General features: G+C 43.5%; 1 protein-coding gene across 1 annotated transcript in view; it reads left to right on the forward strand.

Annotated features, from left to right (window-relative positions):
* The window catches only part of pde4ba (phosphodiesterase 4B, cAMP-specific a), a 66,665-nt gene that overhangs the window by 14,890 nt on the left and 27,958 nt on the right, over nt 1–23,817 (forward strand). Inside the window, exon 5 of the mRNA XM_053431277.1 lies at nt 224–273. Coding sequence (XP_053287252.1) covers nt 224–273 — 50 coding nt within the window. The remainder of the gene's footprint in view (nt 1–223; nt 274–23,817) is intronic.

Genomic DNA, 23,817 nt, shown 5'->3' on the forward strand with positions numbered 1-23,817 from the left:
TAGGCCTTTTGAGAAATGCACTGATTTGGTCTTCTGTAGAAAGTTAGTTTTGGGAGATTCACATTTTATTTGTGATTTTTTTTCCCCAAAATGTTCAACTTTTCACTCAATTTCTGACCCTAACGTATCCTTTCAGTCACTAAGCAGAGACATGTTTTTGTGATTTGAGTTGACAAGTTCTTAGACGATGACACTTAAATACAATAATCTTTTTTTTTTTCAGAAGATCTCCGGCAGCATCTCAGCCTCCGATCACCAGAGTTTGTCTCCCAGGTAAGATGCTGCTACGTGTGTGACGCTGCTACGTGTGTGACAATGCTACGTGTGCGACGCTGCTACGTGTGTGACGCTGCCCTGAATCTTGTGTGTTTTGGTTCACGTGTCACTGAGAGGTTTTCCCTCCACCCTCCATGTTTTTCCTCGTTGACGTTATCCTCTCCTCGCTGCCTCTCTCCACCTTCTCGTCCACGTGAACCTCCTTGAACTATTATTGTTTTTCCCTCCTCTGTTTCCAGCTGTCACTATGTACTAGCACAGACTGTTTGTCATCAAGCTCATTAACTTTGTTCAAACACAATTAAACTGGTGGTTCAGACAAACACTGCAGACACACACAGTCTATTAATGCAGCTCACTCCACTCACAACAGCCAACCTCTCATCACATTTGATTGTCAGCAGTTGTGCGTGCGTGCGTGCGTGCGTGTGTGCGTGTGCGTGCGTGTGTGTGTGTGTTGTGTCGTTTTTGTCGTCGGAGCCTGTCAGGACCAGTCGACCTCAAGGAGACTAGAGCTTGTTCCTAATGAGGCCGGTCAAGTTCAGGGATAATGTTTTGTTTGGGCTGCACAATGAGTGGAAGTCAAAGCAAAGTTCTCATAAGGATACACAAACCTGTGTGTGTGAGTGAGAGAGAGGGTGTGTCTGTGTGTGTTAGTATGTGTGTTTGTGTTTGTATGTGTGTCTGTGTGTGAGTATGTGTGTAAACGTGTGAGTATGTGTATGTAAAGTATGTGCATACATGTATATGTAAAGTCCAGTAAGAGACAGTGTGTTTTCTACATTACGAGCACTGTGCATTAGTGTGTGTGTGTGTATGTGTGTGTGTGTGTGTGTGTGTGCGTGCGCGTTTGTGAAACAGAGTTAAAGTGTTTTCTCTCTCACATTAAGTCACAACAAAGCTGTGGTAATATTATTACAATTTAATATTTCAGAAATAACAAAACGTGAAAACTAATTTTAAAGTTAATTTTTCTCAAGGTTCACATGTTGTTGCGGATTTATCTTCCAGCGCAGGTGGAAGAGCTCACAGACAGAAGCTCACAGACAGAAGCTCACAGACAGAAGCTCACAGACAGAAGCTCACAGACAGAAACTCACAGACAGAAACTCACAGACAGAAGCTCAGAGACAGAAGCTCACAGACAGAAACTCACAGACAGAAGCTCACAGACAGAAGCTCACAGACAGAATCCCACAGACAGAAGCTCACAGACAGAAGCTCACAGACAGAAGCTCACAGACAGAAGCTCACAGACAGAAGCTCACAGACAGAAGCTCACAGACAGAAGCTCTTTGCTGGTGTCACCTCCTGGTAGATTTAAGTGTAGCTGTTACTAAAATGTCTTTATGAAGTAAAGTAATGAAAACTAAAATGATAAGTTTTACTAAAATCTACCATTGGAACTCTCTGCTTGTGTTTTATATTTGATCTTTAACAAGCAGCGAGCAGAGAAGAAGCGTTGGCCTCTCTACATCGTCATTCAACAGGATTTGACTTCACAGCGAAAAACAAACTACACATTGTTTTGTGCGTCTTGTAGCCGCAAGTGTCAGATCTTAAATGTCACATCTGGGGGCAGATGCTCCCACGTTCTCTAGACAGCACATGAAAGACAGTGATGTGTAAAGAGATGAGCATCAAAGAGAACGGGGACCGAAGTTCATCGTCCTGAAACCGTCCGATTTCACAAGAAGGCAACTCAGGTCAGAGATGATATCAACTGAGGGAAGATTGAGCTTCGGTCTATTGTTTTTATCTCAGAAGAAAACACAGTCTTTCATCAGTACTGCGTCTCTGCATGTACTGTATGTATGTAAACACAAAAGTATGTGATCAAGTATTTCAGTATGTGATGTATTTAGACTTTGCTTCTTGCAATTGTGCAGCTGTGAATTGAAGGTGTGCGGTTTGAGTCGATGTTTTTATCGTGGCATATACACATCATTGTGAGTAATGTGAGCGTGTGTATGAGTAAGAGTGTGTGTATGTGTGTGTGTGTGTGTGTGCGCGCCCTGGGGAGGTGTTCCTGTGGCTCTGATTGACGTCAGCACGCCTTGTGTGGCTTCTGTTGACTTCCTGTCAAAGCAGATGGACTGAGGTTTCACTTCCTTCTTCACAACCACAACTCGTCAGGTGCACTGAGTTTGTTAGTGTGTGTCTGTGTGTGTACGAGAGGTTGATGGAGTTTGAGGAAATAAGTGTGTGTGTGTGTGTGTGTGTATCTTGTAAACCAGCTCAATAACGTTCATTGTGACCTTTCCGTGTAAGAGCAAACAAGGTCGTCACTAAATTATGTTTTCCAATCAGCTTTATTTTCGTTGGCTGCAGAGAAACAGTCGCCTCCTCATACGTGCAAACACTTCTCTTCTCTTTCTCCACGTCTTCATTCTGCCTCTCTGTCATGCTTCTGGTTTTCACTTCAGGGCAGAAGCTCACATGGAATTCAAAATGTCATTTAATCTTTCAGGCTTTGTGGCATTTCATCTTTTTTACTGTGATTTATTATTACTTTTTAGCAGTAAAGTATACATGTTTGATACCTGACTGCTGTTCAAACACTGCTGGAAACACATAGAGAAGAAGTTTACTGCAGCTTCCTGTATTTACAGTCAGTCATGCATCTCTGTGTTCACTGAAGTATAAAACCAGTGCAGACATCATAACAACTTAAACAAATAATCAAAAGTCAACAGTATTTAATGGTTTTATATTTATATTTCCTGTTTAATTCTCTATTCACTATTACTTCAGTGATTTTTCTAGCAAAAATGACTAACCCTTCATTGTTTACAGCTTTTATTTCAATCATATGTGATATTGGATGGAACCTCTCTGGTTTTTGGTGTGTTGATAATAATAATGATAAATATAAAAAAGTAAAATTTTGTATTGGTCTGTACTTAAAACCCTAATACATGTATTTCTGATCTAAACATCCTCTTAAAGAAGTAACTTACGTGGTAAAGTTTATATGATATTGTAGATAAGTCAAGTCAAGTTATTTGTAAAGCATGTTCCCAAACATTGAGCAAAGTGCTGTACAGCTAAAAGGAGGGAGACGCTTACAATAAATATATTTAAATGACAAATATTATAAAGTATAATAAAACCATATACATTTCAAACATATACATTTTAAGGCCAGGGAGTAAACATGTGTTTTGGGGAGAGTTTTAAAAGTTTAAAAAAGATTTTTACTAGATGGAGTTTTCATCTCAAATCAAATTGTAAATAAAACCTGACTCAACCACAGCTCCCCTGCAGTCCCACTGTTCCCATTATGTCAGACCACATCCTCACTGCAGACCACCACACACACACACACACACACACACACACACGTGCATGTACACGCACACCTACTCTACAGCCACATCTGCCCCTGTCCACCGCTCTTACACCCCAACTCTCTGACTCCTCATCATCTCTGCGTCATGTCCTGTTTTCTTTTCATCCACTCACTTCTTTATTTCTCCTTCTTGAATGAGTCTGTTTGTTTGTCTCTGCCTCCATCAGAGCAGGAGGAGGAGGGGGGGGGGGGGGGGCAGGAAGTGTGAGGCAGGAAGAGACGATCAGATTCTTCCTGTTTTGCTGTCTCTAAACTGTTGTAACTTGACGGAAGCCAGGAGGAACTGTGTGTGGTTGAGGTGTGCACGCGTGTGGGTGTTTGTGTGGGATTGTCTGTGTCGGCCCGCGAGAGGAAACATAGGATACAGGGAAACACAAAGGCCTATTGTCTGGGCCGGCTCGCTGCACAAACACGCACACGCTGACCCAATACACACATGAATACCTACATTGCTGAACAATCTGCATCACACACAGGTGAACGTCTTTCACATTCTGTCAGGGCACAAAATGAGTCATTACTTTTTAGACAGGGTGAAATGTAATGTAAATCCCAAACTGCTTATCTTTCATGCTGCATGTCAACAACTCTAATTGCACAAAGTTTTATTTGTCAGAACTAATTTGACAAAATATTTAATAATACGATATATATGACGTTTGATTTATATTTATATATCGACTATTTCAATAACTTTTCAGGCAAAGAAACCAAAACTTCACTGGTTTCAGCTCCAGGAAAATGGAAACTTGACTGTGATTTAAACTGTGTGTGTGTCTTAACTGGGGTATTTTCACTTTATTATTATTATTGTCAGGGCACGAACACTAACTGTGAGAGGACCCTACTGGAATTGTTATAAATATTATTATTATTATTCAGGCAAACAGATCACAAAATTTCAAAGTTGTGACATTTTACAGAGTGGCAAAATGGCTCCACAACGCCCCCTAAAAACCCAGTCCCTCGGTCTTGTTATTGTCATTTATGAATATTTTCTTTTGACAGTTTATAGATTATATTATTTCTACAGAAATTATTAGGATGATTAAGTTGTTAGTTGCAGCCCTACTCTCATTATATACCCTATTTTCATACGTCCTGGTCGCCTTTTAACTTCCCGGTCGAGTCTAGCAAGGGATCTCTGTCACATGTCACGTGAAAGAAGTTTTAGTCCAAAGTAACTTTTTCAACTTTGTACTTTTTATCAATATCTGAACTCCTTGGATTTATTGTCCAAACACACACACATGCTGGGAGCGATTTGAGGTTTCACTGTCTTGAGGTTACAGTACATGAATCACAGGGGGGCTTCCAGTCTTTGAGGAGCAGCTGTTTGAAAGTCCCCCAAAAAACAAATGATTCACGGCTTGATTTGAAGCAGACAACAGATGTCTGAGGTTTGTTATACAACATGGGGCCTTCACACACAAGTGTTGGTCCGCGGCTTGACCACAAGGATACGTGCACCCCCCCCCCCCCCCCCCCCCCCCCTCCCATGAACCCGTGCACGCTACCTTGGCAGAGGTGACACAATGAGCTACAGTGTCTGCCAGTGTTTGTCAGCAACTTCCAATTTTTTTACCAGTCAAATGGGAAAAAGAATGTATCGCATGAGAAGAGAAATCACAAACAGGCTTCTTGTAACATCGGGGGTTTAGCAACAGCAGATTCCCGCAAATAAGAGGAACTCATAAAGGCTTGGAGAGGAATGTGTAATGACAAACGTCTGGGAGACGAGCAGCGTGTTGAGCTGGAGGTTGAGAGTGAATAATGGGGAAAGAACGAACTTTATAAACATCGATCTAGAGAATGTTAGAGTCATTTTTTATTAATCACCGATGGAGGGGAGACAGTAAAGTAGTTAAGGAACAGATCAACTAATTAAAAAGCTGCACTTAGATCCTGCAGGGTGTTGGATCTGTGGTTTGTACTCAATATCATATTAGTGTTTGTGTGTGTGTGTGTGTGTGTGTGTGTATGTATGTGTGTGTGTGTGCGTGTATGTAAGTGTGTGTTAAGTTTAGGGATAATGTTTTTATTAGGCTATCCATAATGCATGGAAATATGCAAAGTCCTAATGAGAGCTGCAAAAACGTGTGTTAGTGTGTGTGTTTGTTTGTCTGTGTGTGTGTGTGTTTTAGTGTGTGTGTGTGTTTTAGTGTGTGCGTGTGTGTGTGTGTGTTGTTGTGTGTGTGTGTGTTATACAACCTATAGCAAATCTTTCAGTGTATCAGTTCCACCCATACCTTTCTGTGGAAACATCCACAGAGTCGTATTAGTTGTGTTTGCTTGTGTACACACAGCAGTGTTGCCTGGACTGTGTGTTCAAACTGCGGTTGTGTTGGGGGCCTTTCTTACTTCATGGTATTGAACATGTGTAGGAAGAAACTACGGTGCAACACATATTTATATCTCACGAGAACAGGATGCAGATCCTCTAGATAAGATGGAGCCACAGATAATGACAACATGACCAACGTCATAAGTCAGACACATTATGTCTCATCGCTCTCTGCATGCTTCACACGTTATTGTTCTCAGATCTTTCTCTCTCACCACTCCAGATAGAGAACCTAACAATGACTAGAAAGGAGGCCGATTGTTTTCACAGTGCCGTCCTCGCGTCAAGGCCTCCAGCAGGTTGGTGAGGTCCGCTCCCACATGAGCTGAAAGTTTCCACACGATGGAGAGCCGACGACACAGAGCAGCTGTGTTGCTCTGTGGTGTCATGACAGAGCCAGGAAATATTCCGTCTCGTTCCTGCAGCGTTCGGCTGTGAGAACCTCGGAAGACGCACGACCCGACTTCCTGGTGGAGTCGACCTGTGTGATGAAACCATGTCATACAGGATACGTGCGAGGCAAAGGGCTCGTGACCTCCTGTGACCTTCACACACTCGCTGTGTGGCCGTGAGGAAAGGTGTCAATGAGTCGGCTTTTAAAATTCCCATTGTGCCTTTCTATTGTGTCCATGTTTTCCTACGAGGCGAGAAGGCCCCCCCCACCATGACATTTTCCATAGAAGAAGCCCTACGTGTAGTTTTAAAGGTAGGAGGAACAATAAGAGTGTGGTAACTGTAAAGGTGAAAGGTTTTTCTGGCCGGTGTGGAGCCGTTATGTCACGTATGGTACAGTACAGTTGCTGTATACAGTCAACAGGCCCGAGGCTTGTGGGAGATATTCAAAATCTCTCTCTTCAGGAAATTCATGCAAAATAAGCAAGGGGTTTTAATTGTGTTGCTCTAGCAGTGCTTGGAAAGTGTGTTTTCTGTATGCGGAAATATTACACTGCTGAAAATGATAAATTTCATCGCTTAATCATATTTTAAGTTAACCTGTCAATGTGCAAGAAGCTTCCCAGTTTGAATCCCAGTTTAGTGAGGGTCTTTCTCAGTGGGTTTCTCGTGCTTTGGTTTCTTCCCACCGACCTCTAACTCCCGGGCCACGCTGGATACGAGAGTGTGTGCATCGAGGAACGTCTTGCTTTTTATTTTGTTGCCTATGTTATCAGGTTAGAGCAGTTCACAGTTCAAAAGTCTCAACCAGTGAAGGTTTCATTTTAATGCTTTCTGTTCAGATGATGCATCTTTTAACCAACTAATAATGGAAGCTCTGGGTTAGGTGACCTGTAAAGATCCAGATCAGAAATTCAAACCCAGTACAGAGTGAATCTTTGCTTTATAAATGCGTCTATCTGATGTTCACCTCCACGTTCAAGGCTTCAGAATGTCCTGGCCCCTGCCCGTCTTTGTGTTGCATAACATCTACAATCCTCGATTTCAGTCTGTTGATCTGGGCTGAAGTTAAGAGCAAGAAAAATTGTCTTTTCTGCACAATCCTGAAAACATGTACACGATCAGTTTCAGCTGGGCTCCTCTCTCTGCCAGCACGTCCTGAAAGCGCTTAGCAAAGGGCAAGGGGATGAAGAGTAGCCCATCAATCTCTTTGTGAACTTTATGTTGAAAACGAGCGAGACAACCCTGCACTCCCTGCACCGAGCGCTGGTCCAGTTCGTGCAGGAATGCGCTGCGGAGGTCAGACAGAGGAGGACAAGAGAGACGGAGCAGTAGGAGGGATGAAAGGAGGAGATGGGGAGTGATGAGGTGAGAGGGCAGCAGAGATAAGGGTCATCCTCAGAGGGGAGGAAGAATCAGCCAGAAGGTGCAGGCACGACAGGGAGGATCTGCAGCAAACCATACAAACAGAGGAACTAAATAAATTCTCCATTAGAGTTTATTTGGTTAGGGTTAACACATATATTACCTTTGCTTTTGTATTTTTTAAACCAAGATCTCATAATAGGTCGTTATGTGACACCTCCAGCTAAAGCCAGAGGCCTCGGGTGGCAATAACTGCCCCACAGTGGTGCACCTGTCTGGGGCTTCTCACTGACGCAGCACCCCTCTCTCCAAATAGAGATGAATATCGGCCAGGGTGACCAGTGTTTCCATCGGACTGGGTTTGACGGGTTGAACCCTTGTGTAGGTCCAGGTTTGACTGGAATCGATATAACAGTGTCGCATCAGGGGGCATCTTGAGTCTTAGTTATATAAATGCACACTTAGACACCTGGATTTGTGTTTTTCGGGAAAATATTGCACATATATCAGCCTGAATAATATGGACAGCATAATATTGGCCGAAATTATGACAAATAAATGTAATTGAGGGTTGATCTTTACATTTTAACCATAAACTTCACAAAACTCAAATATAAATACAATTAAAACCCAAATAAAACCAAATATATATGACTGTTAATAAAAGAGAAAATAAAACAATGTAAACACAAATGCACATTGTTCATATCTGCATTGACATAAACTCTGATTCCTGGGAAAGGCTCACAACGGTGGATTTTTTATAGGACAACCAATACATTTGTCTGGTTCTATAAGTTACATTGCATTACTGGAATTGGCTGCTTCATCAGTCAAAATCACCAACATGAGGGAAAGTGGTAGTGGAAAATATTCAGAAAGCCTGGAGCTGCCATTTGGAAGCTAAATACATTTTTTGGTTTGGACCCATGGGAATGTACTATGGATGAACATTTGAACAGCATCATCTACGCTCTCCGGTTCTACACACTATCTTTGGTTGGTGAGGTCACCCTGGGGGCGGGGCCAGGCCTGTGCTCGCCATGTGGCCCTGTTTCAATAAGAGAGAATCTGGCCGGGCGAGCATGTCTAAATGTCACAGATCCAGTATCTGCCAACATGTCATTCCGTCTCTCACCTCACACGTCCCCAAAATGCCAACACAAGCAGTCGCACAGCAACGGCTCCCTCCTCTTTCCTGTAACCCCCCCCTCTATTCTGGTCAAAGCTCCCTCGACCTCCACACCCACCCTCTCTCTCTCTCTGTCTGTCTTCTGTCCTCCTCTCTTTCTCCAGAAGTCCATGTCTTGAGAGACACATATTCTCAGCAGTCTTTCTCTGTATGTCAGTAGCTAATAGGTTTTGATATTTCTGTCCCTGGGTGTCTTGTGTTACCTGCGCCCTTTACCACTTCCCGCTCCCGGCCACTTTAATGGCCTCGCTGGGTGCTTCCAGTATAGACGGGCAAAAACCAGACTGGTTACTGTGCAGAACCTAAAAAAATGACCTTTTACACCAACAACACAGACACATCCTGAGTAAAGGTCTGAGGCAGGACTTCAGGCCCAAATGATCAGGCAATAATTGGAGGAACTTTTATTGAGTAAACACAAATTTACTGGAAGTTCTAAATTGTGGCTGCAGACTGCTCCAGGGTTCCAGGGCTGTGCAGTCGCCAGAGACAGTAAAGACGTAAAGCTCCATCCGCTACTCTCCCCAATATGTCAACATAATGTGAAGGGAGTTGAGGGAACTTCTTTCATAATTAACAGAATTAACAAAATTAAAGAATTTAAACCTTTAAAAGTGACCACACTTAATGTAACCAAACCTTTGCGTTGCCATGTAAAAGAGGTTTAATTGTGTGTCTCTTGCCATCAGTCGTTTGTTGTCTCACGTTTTATTATCCTTGCCCTGAAGGAGCATTCAGCTATAAGCAATTCATATTTGTTGGTATAGCACAATCCGAGCGTCGAGGCTAAAGCCCTATCTTGCCAACATCTTGGATTTGTCCTTCTGGATCCACTCCCGAGATTTAATGGGTTCTTCCTTGGATCCCGTCCCAGCCCCTCCACAGAGTTCAATGGAACTTGGTTCAGTAGTTATCAGGAAATCCTGCAGATAAACAATACAAAGAGCCAGTCAAATTAAAACATGGCTTCCTTGGCAGAGGGCGTTAGAAGGTTGTTGATCTTTTAACACCTGAGCACACAAGCCCAGGTGTTGAACGATCCCGGTGACTAATGCAGGACAGAACGATGGCAGGTCGCTACCAGATGCTCTTCACGTGAAAACCTTCACCCAGGACCTCCCTGTTTGAACAGACAGGCAGGATGAGACCTTCTTCTACTGGATCCGAGTCCAGACGGGTCAGAGTCGGCAGGTGCATGCAGACAGGTGGGCTCCCGTCACACGACAGGTCTGGTGAACACTCGGGTGAGAGTAGAATCGGAATGTGCACGGATCAAGTGGTTTGTCACACGGACACCTTTCTGTCCATGGAAGGAAGTGCATGCTGGGCAGGATTGAGAAACTAATGAGGAAACAGGCCATTGGGACAACAATGACTTCCTCACACAGAAATCCCCCCCCCCCCTCTGGCCCAGGTGTTTAGACCCCCCCCACCCCCTGCAGGCAGTTCATCCATCTCTTCTGTCGGGACAAATGAGTTCCTCTGGCGTGACAGGGAGACAAAGAGCAGACGGGACCCGACCTGCGTCACAAAGCTCGGCAGGAACACCCGGTCGCTGTTCTCCGTTCACAGCTCATCCGTGGCTTTGCTGGCTGGGACCACAGACTGGTTGTGTGTGTTTCACTGGGAGGCTATTCCAGATTGAGATCTGCTCTTCTGTTACACTGGTTTTGGTTGCGTGAAATGACCAGTTTGAAATATCACGAACTCTGTGGTTTTGTCTCTTGGGATAAAATTATCTCTGTCCTGTCCAATAAAGGCCACAAAAATAAACTAAAAACAGAAATAGGCTGTAGAGATTAAATATATCTATCGGGCTTTGGTTTCGGGGGCTTTCTCTTCAAGCTTATTTTAGATTCAGGGGGAAATTACAATATTTAGTTGTTACTTCCTTTTTGACAATAAATCATCAAACAGGACTCTGAGGGTAGGGAATATAATTATATTTTTAAGGTTTGCTTTTAATCTCAGGGTTGTTTTTATTTTTAATAGAAATTAAAAATATATAGATGAAACGGATGAGGGGCTGTCATATCTGATTCTGATTCTGATGTCAATCACTTGACTGAAGAGCACAAGAGTGGAGAGGATGGAGGGTGTGAGTGTTCCTCGATGAATCCCAAGGCTGAAGAAGAAGAAGAAGAAGAAGAAGAAGAGGATGGAGGGTGTGAGTGTTCCTCGAAGAATCCCAAGGCTGAAGAAGAAGAGGATGGAGGGTGTGAGTGTTCCTCGAAGAATCCCAAGGCTTCAGAAGAAGAAGAAGAGGATGTTGACGTCCCGCCACCGTAGGTGTAGTCAAAGTATTGCTCCAATATTTGGAAAGCAATTTAGGCTCCATGACAAATATAAACCCAAAGAATGAGTCACAGCAGTTTACTCAGCTGTCAGATATGTAGTATAAATCTGAACATAGCGTCCAGTACAAAGTGTGCTTGATATTCAACCACACGCCACCTTCTTCATATCTGTTTAAACAGCTGTGGAAGGTGTTCCTGCTTCTGTCGAGTGTATCCACAGAGAAATCAGAGTGTTAACCTGCAGACTGTCTGCCTCTCCGAGAACAACACACACGTCCGGTGTTGGCTCCGCTGGAATGTGAACGTTGTGCCCGCGAGCCAGTTCTTTATTAAGATTAAGATGCATTTATTAGTCCCAAACACATGCACACTCATGCAGGTAGGGAAATTTAATCTCTGCTTTTGACCCATCCGGTGCAGGACACACAGAGCAGTGAGCGACCATGTAAGGCGCCCGGGGAGCAGATGTTGGGGGAGTAAGGTGCCTTGCTCAGGGGCACTAGACAGGGTAGGGAGACTCTTGGATTTTGGGACAGATCAATCCAGGTTCGTCTTTTGTTGTCTCTCCGTGGAGTCGAACCAGAGACCTTCTCTGCCCATAGTCCAAGTTTCTGCCACTAGTCCACCGCCTCTCCCATGTGCAGCGGTGTGTAGCCGCTGTTGAGTTCTTCTCAACAGTGGTAGAAACACAAAGCTGCTTGCTTGTGTCCGCCTCTCTTCTGTGTTGTGTTAGTGTGGATCGCGTGTCCATGTGTGTTTATAAGCTGATATAAACACACATTGCTTCGTGCTTCTTTGTTTTTCCATCCATGATTAAATATTGTTTGACAAGCACGTGGAAATGGAACAACTCACTACTGGAGAAAAATACACACTTTTTCAGGCAGTAAGCTTTTTTATTAAGGAAAATGGATTTGCCAGTAAAAATTGTTTAAAAAAATCGTAGGAATTGTCAACAACCGATCCAAATGGCCACATATCGTTATATAAAAGTGAAAATGCATATTTCTTTATTTTTACCTCCTCCCAGCAGGTTATGTTTGAATTTGTTTGTTAGCAGAATTATGAAAAAACATCTCAACTGGTTTCCCCGAAATTCAGTGGCATGATGGGGCATGACCCGAGAAGGGTTAGGGTTAGGGTCATTCAATTTCATATTCAGGTCCAAGAGTTTTTTTTCACTTTCCTGAACACTGCACGATTCTGTTTATTCCTCTGAGAACAAGTAATGGAACTCATATTGCAATTTGGTGCAGATCCACATACAGTAGAAGTTGAGCTTCGGGCTGAGGTATGTTCTCCACTGAGTGCAGTTCTGGTTTTTTATGATATGTTTCATTCAGATGTTAATTCATAGATTAAATTCACAATGCAGAAACGTTTTCCTCCGTTTCCCAAATTAGTGACGGGTCTCTTCTCCCAGCTGTCCCATTCAGGGCGTACGTCTTCACCACTTCATTAAACAGTAGGTGTCAGCTCCTGCCTGTTGCTGCATGGTGAACACTGTATCTCATTTAGGAAGGGCACGGTGTCAAGCTCATTATGAGGAGCGCACTTGTTCCCGAGGTGCTTCAGACCCGGGGTCCTGTATTATCCTCTTCAGCCCTCCATTGTGTGCTCATCTCTCATTCTCACACCCTCGCTATAATGTGTTTGGCTGGATTCAGCTGGATGCTTCTGAGTTTTATGTTTCTCACTCATATTAGGGTTTTGATTGGGGACAATGATCCACTCATAGCCGTGTCCTCGGATAACTCATCTCTGCACTTTGGCACGTTGCGGCGGAGTGCAGGACTAATTGGACCTCGCCAGGCCGGACTGTGCGTGAACACTGAATAGCTTTATTTTGACTCGTAACAGCCCAAGCACACTTATAGAAGGAATAATTGATCATTATTGGCTTAAAAACCATCTGGTGCAGGCTAAAGGGCTCTTCTGCACATTATTCCCATTGTTGACGAACTGAGGACTTTCAGACATTTTATATAATCCCTGCTTCATATCATTCAAACTGAGCCGAGACGCTGCTGCTTGTTTAGTTTCTGAATTTATCATAAATTCCTGTCCTGTAGATTGCAAATGCACGACAACATGTTTATTGTTCTCCATTCACAACAGAGACTGATTTTATTCTTTCACTGACGATGATTGAACCTCCTTAAATTTACTAGTTTTTATTTTTATGATATTGTGTTAATCCCAGATATTTAAAGTAGGAGCTGGACGATTTCTGAGGAGTCTGTTCTTGTCTAAAATGTCTTCTTGGTAGGTTCATACCATGTAAATATATTTAAATGAGGCCAAAAAACGAATAGACTAATGTTTTAATAAAGCCTGGTAACACAAGCCTGTTGTAGTTTATACTAAACTGTATATATCTCAACAAGACACTTTATCTCTCTGCCACAAGTTCCCACCACTTGACCTTGAGATAGCTGCTGGGAGCTGCTGTACCAAACTGGAATGTGGTTCATTCCAAAACAGTACTTGATTTGTTTTCAAATAACTCATGATTTCCCGTCACACTAAATGGAAATGAATATTTTATTTATGTTGTGGCATCTTCCATAAATTCTCTTTGATAGTACTGGGAAATCATTGGCCGCCATTACAATGAAGATAATGGTTCGACTTGTTTGTGACGATAGTCGGAGCACGTCATTTATTCCTTAACCCTCCTCTTTGTTCAGATACTCATTTCAACCAGAGCTGCACTTTGGTCCAATGTGTCATAAATAACTTTTCTTTTGGTCAAACCGACTTGTATTGAGGATAAAAAGGCACAAGCTTTTCAAATGCCTGAAGAAGAAGCTGAAACGTTTATTTGTTTCTGATCGGGATGTTTGTGGCCAAGTTACTTGGGTCAACTAAGTTTGTGACTTACTGGGACTGTTTCCTGCCAGCAGTCACCAGTAGTTTAATTTAAGCCATGACCACATTTGCCAGTAAACAACATGTAAGTTTCCACAATGAATAGGTTCGGTTGCAGTCTTAATTCATTATAGAAAATGGTGTCTCTAATCCATAGTAGTTCTTATCACAAACATCCATTATGTGATGCCATAATAATGGGGTGACTCTTGATTGGTCGAGATGTGTGTCGACCAGCCTCTGATCATTGCTTCACAGATTCTGGCTCCAAATAACGTCGGAGGTGCATAATGGCGGCTTTGTGATCAGGCTGTGGTTTCAGACAGCGAGAGGAAGAGGAGATGCATCCTTCATCATCATCGTTCATACACAGTCTATGGTACATGCCCTTATAACACAAGGAGAAACTGTACTTGATTCCGAACTTAAATCAAAGATGCAAAAGACTCAAATAAAACCACAATACAGGTTTATTTTTTTGAGCTGAACAAAATGGGTGTTTTACCTCCGAACCGGGCCCAGATGGGTCCGAGTCTGGTTCTGTTTTACTGTTCGAAGGGAGTTTTTTCCCTCCACTGTGACCAAGTGCTTCCTCATGTCAGGACCTGCAGAGTTTCTCTTCATAACGCTGGGAGGTCTTGACCGGATTACGTTAAGTGCCTAAAGATGTTCTGATTTGGCTTCATATAAATAAATCTGTTCAGTTAGACGGACTTGTTTTTCCATGATGAGTGGACCAGTAATATATACTTGCAGTTGACTGTGAGAGACAAAAGAACTATGAGCTAGAGAGTTGGCTGCTTCTCCTTCTCCTTCCCATTCGCCGTGAACCTTCCGGGCAGGCACACTGCCTCTCCAAACATTACTATCCCCCTCCTCCTCTCCACTGTGTGTCACACGAGGAGAGAAATGCCCCTGGCAACACGACCGCAGCTCAGAAGAAGAGCGGGAACCGCAGCCGTCATCGCGCTGTCCTCACTCGTGGTCTCTCAGCGTCCACTCTGCCAATGACACTGGTTCGTTACGTGTTTACAACCCTGGTCACTGTGACAGATGAACGTCTCACTGTGGGTTCACGTCCACACGTGTGTGTCTGTTGACCGAATCACTTTTTTTTTCTTTACCGAAACAGCCCAGTGCATCATCAGGTCAAGTCTACCTGTGACCTGCCATCAGTGTGTGTGCGTGTCTCTGTGTGTGTGTGTGTGTGTCTGTGTGTGTGTGACTGATAGCTGTATATTTGCTCTCGGAGAGCAGATGAGGAATATCGCAGCCCCCCTCCAAACCGCCCGGCCGTCCCCCCCCCCCTGCTCAGATCCGTCCCTTGTGTATACGACCTGACTCTTGGAGACAAGGTGACGTCGTCAATAATATTTTTCTACCTGGGCCTTCGGTATCATACAGGCTACAGTAAGCGTTTGTCTGTGAACGCGTAACAGTGGAAGGTCACCGCTACAGGAGGCCTCTTGCTCACGACTCGGAGCCTCATCACCAGCGTGTCAGTGGAGATACCAGAGCCTTGTTTGTGTTTGTTGTGGAGACCAGGTTGTGGTGAAAACTCTGGGTTTTCTCTGTTTTTCCAGCATAGATGGGCTGAGAGGATTGTGGTCACGGCTGTTTGGCTCGCTCCGTTTGATTTGTTCCCGTATGCCTTTAATCTGATTCCTCTGTCTTGTCTGTCTTCCATATTTTCCCCTCTGTACATGTGAAGGCACAGAAAAAACAAAACAGGGATTGATAAATTAACCAAAGATGAAGCTGTGGCTGAGATGAAACCCTGAGAAAGGTCTGTAAATTATTAAAGCTGTTACTGTCGTTTAACTGTATATGATTATATGCAATATGAAACGCAGCTGTAGGCCCCCTCCGGGATATAAATAGAAAATGTAAGAACAAACTTCAAACCCTTTTTTAGATTTGAAAAGAACAGAACAATAAGTACAGAGAACATTTGCCTGTTGGTGCAACAACATAATGCAATGATGCAGTGAAATATATTAAAGATAGTCCTGATTCAATGAGGATTAACCATATTATTAACCACATATTTTTGTCTTTTTTTGTCTAGCGCCTCCAAAATACAAATCTGCTTATAAATACTGTATGTACATATAAATAAATGTAAATACACAACACCCAGTAGTATCCCACTTCCCACAGCAACTGTTGGAACCTTATCGGGAACTTATATCAAGTTCTGGGGAAATATTTGTATCCCCAAAAAGTCTCTGCTCAGGGTTAGTACACGATTCTTTGAGGGGCAGCTATGAAGATGCCTGATTGGTCCAGTGTTTTATTATTATTTTATTTATGCTCAGTCATTTATGCTCAGGGTGACGCAGAGTGAAACCCATTCAAAAATGATGGTGCCCAGCAGCTTCTCAACAGAGCTTCATCTGTTTGTTGGAAGAAAATACACAGAGGAATGGCAGCCATCCAAAACACACCGATTATAACATTATAGATTCTTATTTTCCGCATTTGTACACTGCTCATTAATTAACTCCAGAAAGCCATTCATCAGTTTGCCTCACTCTGACAGCCGAGCCACGTGTGTGGTAGAAAGGCAGACTGCTCTGTCCTCTGCGCCTGTCCACAAACTTGGCTCTTTGTCTGTCCTGTGCAGTCGTTGATGGATGAGTTGGCTGCAGCTCAGACTCTCAGGGAGACGGAGCGAGGGAGGGAAAGGTAGGGAGGGAGGGAGGGAGGGATGTGTGTTTGTACACTGGAACTTTGTTACATAAGAGCTCGGCCCATTAGCACATCATGATGGAAAGACACGCGTCCATGTCGTCCTCGGAATGGCTCTGTTATCCTTAGTGGTGGTTTGCAGCCGTGCTGGAATTATTTCTGTGCCGATGGGGATTAAACGTGTGACACAAGTTGTGAGAGTAGAAAACATCTTGTGTTGTCTAGAGCAGTTTGAATCTGTTGACTGTTGTTATATCACAGAGGAGCAAGTACATGAAGTCACCTCTTTGTGTTTGACTGTCGCAAATGTACACAGTGCAAATATGTACTTTTCTCTGCTCGCAGATTAACGATGTTTTGATAATCCACTGATGATACATGTGCTTAATGTCCAGAGCAGGTTTCACCAGTGATTCGAAGATTTGTTGTTGTTGTCCTTCTTTACATTAGTTTCCCTGCAGCCCTTTCTCAAGATGAGAATTATCTTAGGTCAAACTAGTTTTGTTGCTCAGACACATCAGTAACAGGATCCTATCAACACCGATCACCAGTGTAAACATGAAGTTACTACAGCAACACGGCGCAAACACAAGAGAGTTAAGGTGCCGATTGATATATTAACCTTAACAGGGGGTTATGTTTATATATGTAGATCTGGTTAGATTCACATTTGGATACACATGGAAATAAAATGAAGTTATGAATGAAAGCGGGAAAAACACTAACGATATCATTTGGTTCACCTTGAAATGTATTTTAAAACATTTGCAGTTTTATTTTTATTTATTTTTACCCCTAAGCAACAGCCGCCCTGTGGCTGAGGGGTAGATTGGTCGTCCTAAAACCTGAAGGTCGGCGGTTCGATCCCCAGTCTGACCCATCTGCATGCCGAAGTGTCCTTGGGCAAGATGCTGAACCCTGAATGGCCCCCCATAGAATAACAAACTGCTACGATTAGATGCACTGTATGAATGTGTGTGTGAATGGGTGAATGTAAAACTGTACTGTAAAGTGCTCTGATTGGTCATCAAGACTAGAAAAGCGCTATATAAATTAGCAACATTAGCTCTGTTGGTGTGTTTTGTTCAGTTTACTACATGGAACTGGCATAAGTCTTTAGCAACAACTAAACTGTACAGACACACCCAAGATAATTGATGTGTTGCTATCTGTGTTTATTTATGTCTGAACGTAGACAGAAGAGACAATATTTGTAAGTGCTTTGTTTTGTTTTTGTATATTTGTCCCTCAAGTCTATCGCCTGCAGTTGCTGTTGTTTGTCTGGCTCTGCAGGGTTCTGGAAAAACAACAGCACCAGTGTTTTTAGGAAAGGGCGAAGAAAGAGGCCATTGAATGTTAGATTAGATTAGTGTTTGTTCTTGATTTAGAAGAACAGGCGTATTAATGGGACTGATGTGAGACTGAGCAGTTTGGTGCAGCTTGATTGAGTTTGAAGGGACTGATCCTTGGCGGAGGTATGTGCTCCACTGAGGGTCATTCCAGTCGGTAAATAAGATTGTGATCCTCAATGTCAATACTGGAAATCTGCTCTTAAAAGATATCAGGTGATCAAACAGGTTTCTGTGATTTAGTCAAACTTACTTAGAAGAGAAAACAGAAGTAAATGATGTTTGCTGTCCTCTTACTTTAACTTTTTAGGATGTCGCCACGTTTGCAGATCTTGCTTATTACTTTGCCGTGTATGATGTCATCATTAACAATAGAAATAATGGCCACAACTACAAAAATAAGAAGTCGAAACTCTAAAAACACACTGTGTCTCTATGTCGGGGCCACATTATACTGCATGTTACTACAGGACAGGTTGTATTTGTGTGTCAACACTCCTGCTGTCTCAGCCGAGATGTCGAAAGGTGCCAGCTGATTGCCGTGTCTCCTCCAGCACTAGGTCACATTTCTCCGTCCCCCTGCCCTCTTGACCTCTCCAGTGTCAGGCAGGTGTTTAGGAGGGTTGGAGGTTTTCCACTCAAGCAGTCGCTGACATTTCAGATTAACTGGCGCGGCCACCGGTGTGGAAACAACAAGAGAGAATGAATTTTCCAAAACGGTGAACTCCAGTAAACTCTGTGCATCCTCCTCTCTTTTATTAATTCTTTGAAAGTCTGACATAAGCTTCTATTGTGGTCGTGGTGAGTTCATGGTTTAATTGAAAGCGATCCCAGTTTTAAAATGGCAGGCATGGCCCCTGCTTTACAAGTGTCCTGTGTCATAAACAAGTGGCAGTGCCAAGTATTTACCCTACTGAAAGCTCTCTATACCGCCTGGCACAGGCCCCCGCGGCTCCCGGCCAAGGGATATCCAAAGCTGAGTTTAGGGAAAAGACCCACTTGCTTGTGGAGGTGTGGGTGTGTGTGTGTGTGTGTGTGTGTGTGTGTATATATGCTCATAAAGGCCAGGTGCAAGGGTTGAGTCAGTGTGGAGTTTTTCCTATATGTCACTTTTAATCAGTTCCTTATTCCAATGATAAAACAGACAGAAGCTCAAGACAGTGAGTGTAACCCAAATACTCATGTGGAAAATAGAATAATGTCGTTCTCGATTACGATACAAGCTCGCGTGAAACGAGCAAACATGTTTTCATCCTTTTTTCCAAACTGGTCTCGGCCCTGAAACCGTTTTTTCCAGTTTGCAAACAAACCTTCCAACAGTATCTCTGTGTCCTCTCAGTGAGATGAGCTGGACGCAGCTCAAGGCCGACCAGAGACGTCAGTGCAGGTCGAGACTTTTACACAAACCAGATCTCGGGAACAGTTGTTGATTAAATCCAACTTCCTGATTTGGTTTATACCTGCACTGTAATCCAATGAACTACGCTAGAGGTCGGAAGGAAAACTTTCCCCATAAACTTCTAAGTTTGTGAGGTTGTTGCATTCGCTCGATTCGCTGCCAGGCCGCTCTCGCCACAGGTGAACGTTTTACCAGTAGACTTCCATTTCTCTCAGCCCCATGCAAGCAAACCAGAATCTGAACAGTTTATCACTCAGTATGTGGTCATCGCAATTAGGTCATCCTCACTTATACCACAATGTAAGTCCTGAGGTCATCAAAACGCTGGAATATGATCCATCCACATCTGCTGTGTGAGCTGCAAGTATCAAGTTTCATGGTATACAATTATTATGTTATGATTTTAGTTTCTATCTTAGTTTTAGCTTGTTTGTTTTTCTAAAAAAATCTTAAATCACTTCTGAATAAACAGAGGGCTGTGTCAGAAAAGTAAAAAATATTATCTTAACAATATTCAAAAGCGCTCTGCCTCTCATGCACGCACACACCCATGCATGCAAGCTCACAATCGCACACCACCGCACATAAAATCAGTGTCACTTCCCTCTTTCAGTAAACGAGAATGACTCTTCATAGAAAGAAACGGTTTAACTGATGTCACTTTGGATTTCTTCTTCCTTTTTCCCCCCCACATATACAGAACGACCTATGATTATATGAGCACTTATTTCCCCTGGAATCTGTGCAAGTTTCACGGGTCTGCACTGAAGTAATACTTCACCCTCTGTGAGTAAATGTACAAGGATTTTCCAAACATGTGTCAATCTGTCACTTGTGACGAGTGACGGCCGAGCAAAATGAATTCCATGTGGGTTTCGTGTTATTTCGGCCTCTGCTCCAGTTGTTGTTTGGTTTTCATGGAGTCCTATTCCACTCCGGGTTTTAGCTCCGGCCTGCCACAGAGAGAGAGAGAGAGAGAGAGCAGGTTCAGAGAGCTGGAAGCACGCTCGCTGCAAGTATTCGAATTATGCCATTGACGTCAGCACAGTCATAAAGTAGACTGCTGCCCTTCCCCTGAAGTATTCCCTTGCCAGAAGGCCTGTTCAGCTCGGCGCAGATGGATTCAAACGCTCTCTGCTTCACAGACAGGCGCTTTTGTTTGGGTATTTGGGAAGCACTCGGACCCCCCCCCCCCCCCACCCCCCCACCCCTCGTCTAAAAACACCAAACCACCACCACCACCATCTCTTTGTGGAACAGGACAGGGACTAGCTTTTGCATAATCACAGATTTAATAGACCTCTTCAATAAAAAATCCTCCTGATTATTATCAACCGGGAAACAAAAGAGCCAAATCAGGGCTCGGGAGTCATTACTCTGCGGTACCGTGGCTGATTTTCTGGCAGAGTTCGGATCCAGATATCTTTGCTTCTTCTGTCGGACTCCGAGAGTCAAACGTCTCTGTTTAGTCGAGGGGGAACTTTTGTTTGGCTTCGATTGTCGAATGTGGTCTGGGATGCACACGTAAACTGCATCGAGCCACTCGACAGGCTCACGGGAGACATGCGGTCTGAGGTCATCCCAGGATCATCTCAGCTGGTCTTCATGTGTTACTGGAGACACAGATCCCTCGTTGCACGCAAACCCCGTTGTCATAACCCCTCTGGTGACTTCCCCAGTCCCGCTCATCAAGTCTGCTTGGTCCCCGACCCGGACTCGTCTGGCCTGGCCCCACGTCAGGGCCTGCACCGCTAAACAGGCTCAAGACAATGTTAATTAGACAAGTCCTGTTTTTCTTGACAACAGTTCAACAGCAGCTGGAAAAATTGTCGGGACCCAAGTGATTTATCCCTCGGCCTTGATGGGATATGATTCAGATATAGAGGCCAAAATAACCGAGGAGGTACGACGCATGAGCCGAGCCTGTCTGGTTACATATCAGCCCACTGAGGTTGTTTACTTCCTCATTATTTGAAATTAGACCCGAGATAAATCTGAGCCCTGGTTTGGGAAACTCATGGGAGCTGCCACACCTTCCATATTCCCGGGTGTAAGATAACTGAAGTAGAACAGCACTTAAGAGCCTTGAAAGCTGATTTGACTTATTAATAACAGCACTAACAGAGGATTTATCTGTATTACTTCAGAGAAAGACAAATCCCTGAATCCACAAGGGACCTGGTTTAGAACAGAAAGTCCCTCGCATGTAAACATCTCCTTCTGCAACACATTAAAACTGCTGTCTGTCCAAGGGGCCGCTCCTGCAAACCCCCTGGTCCCTGACCTGTGTTGTGAGAGGCGTCCATGACACTATAACTGTTGTTCCATCTAGAAAGCCAGAACTCAAACTTTCTAAAATGATGTAACTCATACATTACGTAGGTAAACTGAGAACTCAATGTCCCGTGAAGCATCTTTAGTCATCATGTTACTGCAGAATCATATCCCCTTTATTCTCTCTACATATCCTTTACTTATCTCTCTATATTGTAATTGCTGGGCGTGTGATTTAAAGGAACAGTTCATAAATGTGAGTGGACATGATTTGTAGTTTGAAATGTTCCTCTCAGTTTGATGAGAAGATTGATACCACTATTTTGTCTATTTTCCATTCTTTATGCTAAGCTAACTGACTGCTGGCTGTAATAATTTCCCCAAAACTCAGTTTTTGTTCTAATAATTTAAAAGATCTCTAACCTGTTGTTGTACCTAGCCATAGCTTTGGCTTTAGCACTGATATCTATCGCAGAGATTCCCACCACAACTTTATCACAGTGTAGGCAATAAGAACTTTGTTGGTCTCAAAGTATTAAAAACTTAAATTGAGAGAAGTCAAGAAGAACATATCTTTACAGGAATAATACATTTGTCCATCAAGGTAATCCCCAATCGTCAAAATAAAGTTTTCCTATGAACGGGTCCTTTGGTAAAGGGCAGTTGGCAGTTTTCAATGCTTTGAACTCTACAAACAAATTGATATTCAAGTCAATCGTATTGATAGTAAATGTAAATGTATACGTCTGCTTTTGTAATTTGGGGAAAACTAACTGATTAAGTGGCTTTGGAAGGAGCAGCACGAGGCTTAAAGGCTGTAACCCTAATTACTGGCTGGGGGGGGGGGGGGGGGGGGGGGGGTCCTCTGGCCGGTGGCTAACTCGCAGGTTACTGATGTTTTCATACGGTCTTATTGATAATAATCCACAACGTGGGGTCGATTTAACAACCGACTTTTTATTCTCTCATCTGCAAAACTTTAACTCCACTGTTTCAACTATGAAATGTAAATGTGCTACATATCAAATTATCCCCCCAAAAATATATATATGATATCCAGTATATACAAATTTATGATCAAATAACTTAATGTATGTAATGAAGTTAATCCTAAAACAGTGTTTAACAACTTAGTATGCAACATACATTAAGATGAATAGATTAATAAGTATAAACTTTTTACAATCCTTATGGTTACAATTTATATGCAGGAAAGTCAGCAGAGAAATCGAAGTCAGACAAATCACTATGTTTTAAATGAGGTTTGATTCGGTCTGGGATCAAACGTTTTCCTCTGACTTCACAGACGCTGAGTCGGCTCCAGCAGGAGCAGCTGCGTGCTGGCCTGTTCTCATTATGTAAAAGTTTTCCTGATGATCGTAGAAATCTCTCATCACCCCTGACATCAGATCTGCCCCCGCTCCGACAGAAAACATCTGTAGCTTTAACTCCAGACGCTGCTTTGGAACCTAAAACAACAGCATGGACGAGGACAGAAGTTTGGCTTCCTGGAGTTCATGGCTCCTCCGATCCATGCTAATCAACCCGAGGGGCAAATGCCAGTCAGCGTGACAATGGGGGCCATTCAGTCCAGTCGGTGCTGTTGCTCCCAGTGTGGGAGTTCACCTCAGGTAACACAGACAAAGCCTGGTCTGTTGCTGCGTGTTTGTGTGTTTCGTGTTTGTGTGTGAACACGTTCGAGCGTAGAGAAGCTGTAAGAGTCAAAGGGCGAGCAATGGAAGAAAGGAAAACGCACATTAACGAGCGAGGTGGCCAAAACAGATGGAGAGCACGAGGGAGAGAGAGAGAGGCTCAAGGACAGGGCCGAGTTAACCTCGTAGGTGCTCTGAGCAGACTCGCTCGCTCACAACCTCAGTGACGCCCGAGCGCTTTTATCAGAGGGAACGAGGGAGATACAGAAACAAAACATCTGAGGTTTTAACACCAAAGCATGACGAGCAGTCCGATAGGAGCGAGCGCTGTCGTTGGCAGACGGACGCCCGAGGCCTCGGTG

The sequence above is a fragment of the Pleuronectes platessa genome, chromosome 9 (assembly GCF_947347685.1).
Source record: "Pleuronectes platessa chromosome 9, fPlePla1.1, whole genome shotgun sequence".
In the NCBI taxonomy this organism is placed as follows: Eukaryota; Metazoa; Chordata; class Actinopteri; order Pleuronectiformes; family Pleuronectidae; genus Pleuronectes; species Pleuronectes platessa.